An 8,647-nucleotide genomic window follows, 5' to 3' on the forward strand; every position below is an offset into this window, starting at 1 on the left:
GGTTTAGTCTAGGAGGGGTTGTCTGGAACCTACATATTATTGACCATTAATCGGAGATCTGCGGGGAACAATATCTGGCACCAACCACCTGATATCTGGTCCTTCAGCGGCCAGACGCAAACAACGCTGGAGCTGAACCCCACTAAATGCTCTCGAGTTCTCCTAACCTGGAGATAAGGTGCAGATGATCTACGTCATGAATACGTATGCCCCAGAAAACGCCTTTAGGCTGTGAAATCTTCATGTCTTGGTATTTCCTCTAATGACATGGACAGAAATACACAAACAGTTGCAGCCCCTTCAATAATTGTACAACCACGGAAAAATAAAAAAAAAAAAACAAAAAAAAATAAATCCGTAAATAAATGTAGGTGTGTACCGTAAAATAGATGTAGTGCGAGCGTGGTAGAAAACAAAGTCATCCTTTATATACAAAGTGAACTGATGCATCAGAAAGTCAATGAAAGCAATACATGAGGAGGCATTGTCTAGTGTTATAACTTATTTTTCACCCTTTTACAAAGGAACAATGCATCTTAAAGACGTCCAAACATACCTTAAAAAATAAAAAAAGGTCCTATATATTAAAAAAGTAACAAAAAGGGGTAGGCTTAAAATAAAATAAAAATCGGCCAATATTTATAAAATACAAAATGTCTTCATGGCATCGAGTGTCCTTTGTAGAAACGATTCATAGGTGTCTTGCAACAGAAACCGGATGGTGTTGTGTTTTGGTGTAGTGTTTAATCCACCCAGCTACACAAAACCGAGATCTAATAGCTATAAAATACTTGATATAAAAGTATTTTACAAAAAAAAAAAAAAAAAGTAAAAAAAAAAATTTAAAAAATGAAGATTAACATAGTATCCTAAGGCACTGTGCTGTGAGAGCTGTATACAGTCCATGCAGTGTTATTCCGGAGGAGTAATCTGCTCACACGTACGCTCCGAGCGCAGAGTGGAACTCAGTCAGACATTGTACCAATTGCTGGAACTTGGGTCTTTCTTCAGGGTCCAAAGCCCAGCAGCATGCCATGACCGCAAACCTGGAGAAGAAGAGGGTGGTGAGAGGTTACACATGTCCATGATGCAGCATCAGCAGCCAAAATAGTCCTGAACCACCTCATTAACTATGTATCTATAGATATGGAGAATAGTCCCAAAATTGAGAAGTGTACAACTTTATTAAAGCACCACTCCAGCTGTTTTTTTTATTTCAGCACTGGAGTAGTGCTTTAAACGCAAGGCTCCTTTCCTTCCAGATCCACTTCTCCCACCACACTGGTGTCTTCATCTTCTAACAACATCGCTCGGATCGGTCTCCAGTAGTTTGTGAGCGGACGACGGCTCCAGTATTTCATGGAGAACGCCAGAGGTCACAACTCAGTAGAGCTCTATGAAAACCTTGTTCTGGCTCTCATAGACTTGTATTGAGGAGCTTGTGATGTAACTTCTGTTCTTACTTCCGGACAGCGAGAAGTTACAGTGACAAGATGGCGGTGTGGAACTGGAGCAATGTTCATAAAAGGTGAAAACGACAAAAGGATGAGTACAAGACCTGGGACAAGGGATTTGGGCGTACAGCACTGCTTTAGTGCTGAAGACATCCCACAAAAATATGCTGGAGTGGTACTTTAAAGGGCCATGTAGAAGGTGTTATGATGGGGAGCCTAGGTCTAATAAGTGCATCGGTGGGACATGTTCATGTGAGTAGTGTTGTGCTCCAATCACAATGACCAGCTTATGAAATAGAGACCTCCCGGCTAAAGCGAGGCTACCTTCCGGATTCAAGGATGACATGATAACAGAACGTGTTGGCCAATCAGATCAATGACTGACTACAAAACGAGCCGGGGGAAGTCCGCTCAAAACATTGCTCCTACATAATCGGCTCTACAATGTTCATAACGGGGGGCATATGGAAAGGGGTCTATCAGAAACAAGCCAAAGGATTACAACATTTATCAGATGCCTATGTAACATACAGGGAAATAAAATGACAGTGTAAAATGCTGCAGAATACATTGGCGCTATATAAATAGGATATTAGGTGTGAGTAATGTCAGAAAACAACCCCAGAGCCACAGCCATTCCCAGCTACTCGCCTCCTCTATATACTGGCGCCTTGTACAGAACTCATACTTACAGTTCGTCGGGGCAGTTGATGGGCTGAGCTATTCTGTAGCCATCTTTTAGGTAAGCAGCCATCTCAAATGGGTCAATATCCACATAAGGAGTCTGTCCCAACGTCATCAGTTCCCACAGAGTTACTCCAAATGCCCACTGTAAGAAAGAACAAAGCCGCGCGGTGTGAGAGCAATCCTGGACCAGACAGTAACGAACCACCGCAAATAGATTTTATTTTCATTAATTGCACATCTTATGTTAAGATTTTTCAAATTTTACAAAAAAAAAAAACCTCACAAAACCCCAAAAAACAGAACGTGCAATTGCTAACATATTTTACAGAATAAGACTTAAATATCATCAGAAATGGACAGGACGAGTTGTGTGCCCCAATATGCACCGATCGTCATGGCTGTGACAAATGCTAAGGATCAGACACAATTACTGCAGACAGGAATACCCAGTTACCACCTATCCAGTAAATCGGTAAAAAACGGTTGGTTTTGGGCTCCAGCCTGGACCTTGCAGAGATCGCTAGTATGGGGGACATAGGGCATGCAAGACCGTGACCAGAAGGAATCGAAAGGAGCGGCCTGCTGCACGTGTTCACTGATCAAGAGAGCAGGGCACTGCGCTCAGCCACCACCGTCACCCCTATAAATAACGAGGAAAGGCACAGGGTGGCGGCTCCATGTCACTCCTGGTTGTGGTCTTGTATCCACCATTCTTCTCTGGTTACAAGTCCTCTGTTCTGGCGACTGGAGGAGCCCACACTGATCTAACAGTCTTATCCTATCCAGTCTGTGCTGATTATTGTAGACGGCAAAACCCCTTCACGATTTTAGATGTATCTGTACGTCTAAGGCCATATATGTCTTTTTTTGTGGGCTCCCAGGTGAGTTTTACCATTAGTGAACATGGTAAATAAAAAAAAAAAAAAAAAAAAGACCAAATCAATTGTGGAATTGCATTTTTTTTTGCAATTTCTCCGCACTTGGAATTTTTTCCTCGTTTTTCAGTACAATGCGTGGCAGAATAAATGGTGTCATTCCAATGTACAACTCGTCCCGCAAAAAACAAGCCCTCACATGGCAATAATGACGGAAAAATAAAAAGTTATGGCTCTTGAAACAAGGGGAGGAAGAAACAAATGAAAAAAATCGACGGGCGGTGAAGACGTTAACCTCGAAACTGGTAGGTATGGTAAATCCGCTTTAGGGCATGTTCACACGTGGCATTTTTGCAGAGGTTTTTTTTCCCGCAGGAAAAAAAAAGTGTTGGTAGCAAAAATGTGTATATTTTAAAAGGGTGGTTCACCCATATTTTTTATCGTCTAGTTCGATATTCTATTGAGAAACAATGTTTCGCTCAAATACCTTATGTTGGCAATAGTGCCTGTGAGAGGCGCTATTGCAGACCGCTGTTCACCGCTCCGGTGACGTCACGGCAAGTTGCGCACACGCCACATCCCTGCGTCCGGCTGCATTCTTCCTGACTCACTGAGCTGTGGGCGGTGTTTCACCGCTGTCACAGCACAGCTCCTGCTTGCAGCGTTCTCCTGTGAGGGAGGAGCAGATGGGCGGTGACAAACGGTGAAAAATCGCCCACAGCTCAGTGAGTCAGGAAGACTGTAGCCGGACGCAGGGATGTGACGTGTGCGGTACTTGACGTGATGTCACCGGAGCGGGAACAGCGGTCTGCAATAGCGCCTCTCACAGGCACTATTGCCAACACAAGGTATTTGAGAGGAACTTTGTCTCTCAATATAATATCGAACTAGACAATAAAAATATGGGTGAACCACCCCTTTAAGCATTGTTTTCATTTGATGACTCGTTTGTGACCACTAACTTCTGATTTCTGGCTTTGTAGCCATAAAGATTGCAATCACAGTAAGACAGTCCCAAATAATGGTCTTATTACTTTTATTAATTAATGTAGGATTTCAGATATTGGATTATGAGAAATGCAATCCATGTTGTGTGTCCAATTCAGCACAATAGCCCTGTGGCTGGGTCGCCACTGATCTACTGGTATAACCGGTGTGCACAGACGAGCCGTACCCGGCTGTAGGTGAGGCTTTCAGAAGTCATCTACCGCTGTCCTAGCAAAATGAACTACAAACTGTGTGTGTAGCCTAAAGAAAGTGCCAGTGATGGGTCGGTGAAAAGTAATAGAAACAAACCAAGGTCAGACTGCCAGCCCGTGTGACCTAATGTGCCGCGATACAGCAGCCCCCAGCAGTACTACAATAGTGTCTGTGCCCCCTCCGCCACCTCGGTGGGGGCAAGGGACAAAGGTAAAACACAAAGCAGAGAAGTCCTCAGGGACAGGCCAGAGAGGGCGATGATAAATAATAATGACTCCCTGAACCAGGTCATTCTCTGCTTTCTGCTGGGAACAAGACTCTCGAATGTCCCTTCAATAGAAGGAAGTCCGTGATCTCACAAGGCTGAAATCACACAGATATTGTGGAATGTTCTGGGCACTTGGGACATTTCTGAAGTCTTGGCCGCTGATAAGATTAAGTGAGTTTTCATATTTGATATAATGGGAATCAGATTAGTAATCTAATAAAAGAAGGCCACCATTTATATAAAACTGGAAATAGAACAGTGCCATTGTGCAGGGTGCGGACACGGTGATGTATGGCACAGACTGTCCTACCCGATGCTGGTGATCCCAGACACGGCATTTTCCTGCTCAGCCCTGGTAAGGACGCCAGGAGCATGTTACACAAGGAGGTGATTTATTACTGAGCGCCCTGTGTAGGTGGAATATGGAGCCAGTAGCACCAGCAGCCCTGCAAGGAAAAAAGTGTAGGGGCTCGCTTACATGAGCGTATAAATCGTGCATAAATATACACAGACAGGTGATGGAGATTAATCTCATCTCCTCACCTATGCTCCGATTCTCTCACATGCACAGTGATGACACCCGGCCCAACGCTCACAGCACAGTGTCCTCAGCAGATCGGATTGGATTCTCTCACATCGGATGACATACACTAGTGCGAACACTGCATTTTTTACTGAGTTTTTGGTGAAGTTTTGAGGTCACAAAGATACACCCAAATGCATGCATTTCCTTCCCCCAGTAAAGGCTATGAGATTTCTATTTTGCAGACCGCACAGTGCATTTTTTTTGGCTGCATTTTTGAAGATGCAGCCAAGAGGCAGCATGTCAATTCTTTTTGCATTTTGTTCCTGCGTTTTGGAGGACTGGCAAATTAATCCCCTGCTTACTCGGGTCAGTGGGAATTGATCTCTGGTATCTGGCTAGATGCCAGTCCCTATATAAAGTCAATGGGGACCAAAGTGGCAGGAGCAAGCTCTTCATTCTTACTGATTCACCGGGGCGGCTGTCACACTGTTCCAAGAGGCCGCCCATTCCCTTCACTGAACATACACTGCTTCCCCCGCCCTGCTGATCACAGCTCAGTCTCTGCCTGAACCTCACAGCGGGCAGTCATGTTCTATGGTGCTCACTGTGAATGTCATATGTAGCAGAGCTGGAAGTGTCTAGGGAACTCGTGTGGAATACGTCGGACCTGCAGAGATGTTTCTGGGGTTAATAAAGAGGTGAAAGAGGGCGCTTTGTCTTATTTCAAATAAAGGATTTATTTTGGGTGTTTGTGTTCATTTACTTTCACTTACAAATTAGTGATGGGGGGGGTCTCAGACGCCTGCCATTACTAATCTAGGGCTTAGTGGCAGCTGTGGGCTGCCATTAACTCCTTATTACCCTGATTGTCACCAGACCAAGGCAATGGGAAGAGCTGAATCCATTGCCAGAATTGGCATATCTAATGGATGTGCCACATCTGGGGCGGCTGCTAGCTACTATGGTTAAGCTGGAAAGGGTAAAATAACCATGGCCCTTCCCACCCTAAAAGACCACGAAATATAAGAATATTAGGAGGTATAAATATGTAAACCAAAGAAAAACCCCTCTAAAAATCAAATAAATTCTATTAATATGCTAAAATCAAATTGCAATTTTAGGATATTAATAAAGTTTATTTGATTTTAAAGGAATTTTTCTTTGGTTTCTGTGACCACATGATAAAAAGATGCACTCAGCAGAAGATGCAGTGTGCAGACATAGCCTTAGGCCGGACCTCAGTTGCGGGGGACGGGCCGGCACTGCTGGGGGGTGGGCCAGCACGGAGGAGGAGAGGGAGGGATTTATCTCTCCCTCTCCTCCGTAGCCGGCTATTGCCATTCTCGCACTGCACTCGCATTACACCGGTGTACCGCGAGTACAGTGCGATCTTTCTCTCGCCCCATAGACTTGAATAGGTGCGAGAGAAAGAGTCTCGCATTACAATTGCAGCATGCTGCGATTGTTTTCTCAGTCCGATTAGGGCTGAGAAAATAATCGCTAATGTGTGCTAGGACATAGGTTAATATTGGTCTGAGTGGAATGCGATGTTTTATCGCATTCCACTTGGTCTGATTTTCATGCTGTGTAGTTTAGGCTTTATACTGCCATGTGTCTGCATTATCTGTCGGGTTGGTAAAATAGCTCTATGATCACTTAAATAGACAATTACTCCTCCTTGTTTCACTTTGATTTCCTGTAAGTGAGGCAGGGAATTTTAACTGGGTGTGGACAAATAACCCATCATCAAGAGACAAAAATACAGTCATCAATATAATTACCATTAATACTGTACATTTACATCTGTGGGTGCAGAGGCGGCTGCTGAATCCGTATACACGTTACTCTATGTGGGTCCAGACTCTGTAGAAAGGTGTTGCACACGGAATTTACACCTTACTCCCCATGCAAACATGCAGAGCACATCCATATCTAGTGGTGGGACCAGGCATCTCCAGATCTATCTCAGAATAAGGGGTCCTGCCACGCACCCGTCATTCAGGAGATAGATTGCTAAGGGTCTATAATGAACAGGGGGGCAATCAGTGCTTATCAGGTCAGCCTGTGCTTCTATCCTCCTTTAGGCTGCTTTCACACATCCGGTTTGAGCTCTGCGGCTCAATCCGGCTGTGCAAGCTATGCAACGGATGCGGTGAAAACACCACATCCTTTGCATAAGTTTTTCCCATGCGGCCCGCCCGGTTTTTGCCGCTTGCGGCATGCTACTGAGCATGCGCAGTGGCAAAAACCGCATGCGGTGGCCGGATGCGGTATTTGCCGCATCGCGCCGCATCCGGCCGTCGGAGGCATGCATTGAAAAATGCGCCGCATCGGCCGAATGCGGCGCGATGCGGGTTTTTTTGCCGCACGAAAAAACGTGCCAGACAACGTTCCATCCGGCCGCTGCATCGGCTAAATCTGCCGCATGCGGCAAAAACCGGACGGAACGCAAGGCCATGCAGCACAATGCGGCACTAATTAAAGTCTATGCAGGAAAATTGCAACCGGCAGCAAAAAAAAACCGTTTGCGATTTTCCTGCAAAGTGCCGGATTGTGCCACATTGCAGAAACCGGAGGTGTGAAAGCAGCCTTATTGACAAGGATAATTCTTACGAAACGTGTAAAACTGGAGCACTGTGCTGAGCCCCATGTACAGTAATCCGCCGTGTGCTTATCTCGGTGCCTGAACACTGGATGACGTCTATCCCCCCTCCTCATACTTCTGTCCCCACCTTTGCCCTTTGAGTGAAGATCTGCGGTGAATGAAACATCTTCTAAAACGCTGAAGTCTTTGTTCTTATCCCTCACAAGTGTTTGACTTCCATCAAATAGACACTCATAAGAGTGTGGAAAGAATGACCAGAGCAGGATACAATGCCTGATAGATGGCCCCTTACATACACAGCCATCTCCAGAAAGGAGACCAGCCCGCTCAATGTACACAATGGCTAACGAGCATTACACATGCAATAGATCCCAATGTATTTAAGTCTTAAAGGTTTATTTATTAAAAATGCTCCAATCATAAGTGTTGTCAGCTTTTTGATGATTTTCCCAAATGTGTTATACCCACCAGTGTAAGACATTACACTCGCAGCCTCCACCAGGTAACACTGTGCAGGCACATAAGCAGCGCCACTCTACGAGGCAGCTGATAGACAGGCCTGGTGTCCTGCCCCACCATCAGAGGAAATATTTAGGTCCAGTTCACACAAATACATACATATATACACATACATATATACACATACATTCATACATACATACACACATATATACACATACATACATATATACACATACATACATATATACACAGTACAGACCAAAAGTCATATACATACATATATACAAAGTACAGTCCAAAAGTTTGGACACACCTTCTTATTCAAAGAGTTTTCTTTATATTCATGGCTCTGAAAATTGTAGATTCACATTAAAGGCATCAAAACTATGGATTATCACATGTGGAATGAAATACTTAACAGAAAAGTGTGAAACAACTGAAAATATGTCTTATATTCTGGGTTCTTCAAAGTAGCCACCTTTTGCTTTGATTACTGCTTTGCACACTCTTGGCATTCTCTTGATGAGCTTCAAGAGGTAGTCGCAGGAAATGGTCTTCACTTCACAGGTG

General features: G+C 44.4%; 1 protein-coding gene across 3 annotated transcripts in view; it reads right to left on the bottom strand.

Annotated features, from left to right (window-relative positions):
* Positions 1–403: 403 nt before the first annotated feature.
* The window catches only part of RYK (receptor like tyrosine kinase), a 172,133-nt gene continuing 163,889 nt past the window's right edge, over positions 404–8,647 (bottom strand). For all 3 annotated transcript variants that reach the window (XM_075341003.1, XM_075341001.1, XM_075341002.1), the window contains 2 exons: positions 2,147–2,283; positions 404–1,046 (listed from right to left, as the gene is read on the bottom strand). In XM_075341003.1, coding sequence (XP_075197118.1) covers positions 935–1,046; positions 2,147–2,283 — 249 coding nt within the window. In that variant the 3' untranslated portion in view covers positions 404–934. The remainder of the gene's footprint in view (positions 1,047–2,146; positions 2,284–8,647) is intronic.

This window comes from Anomaloglossus baeobatrachus, chromosome 3, assembly GCF_048569485.1.
Source record: "Anomaloglossus baeobatrachus isolate aAnoBae1 chromosome 3, aAnoBae1.hap1, whole genome shotgun sequence".
NCBI classification, from domain to species: Eukaryota; Metazoa; Chordata; class Amphibia; order Anura; family Aromobatidae; genus Anomaloglossus; species Anomaloglossus baeobatrachus.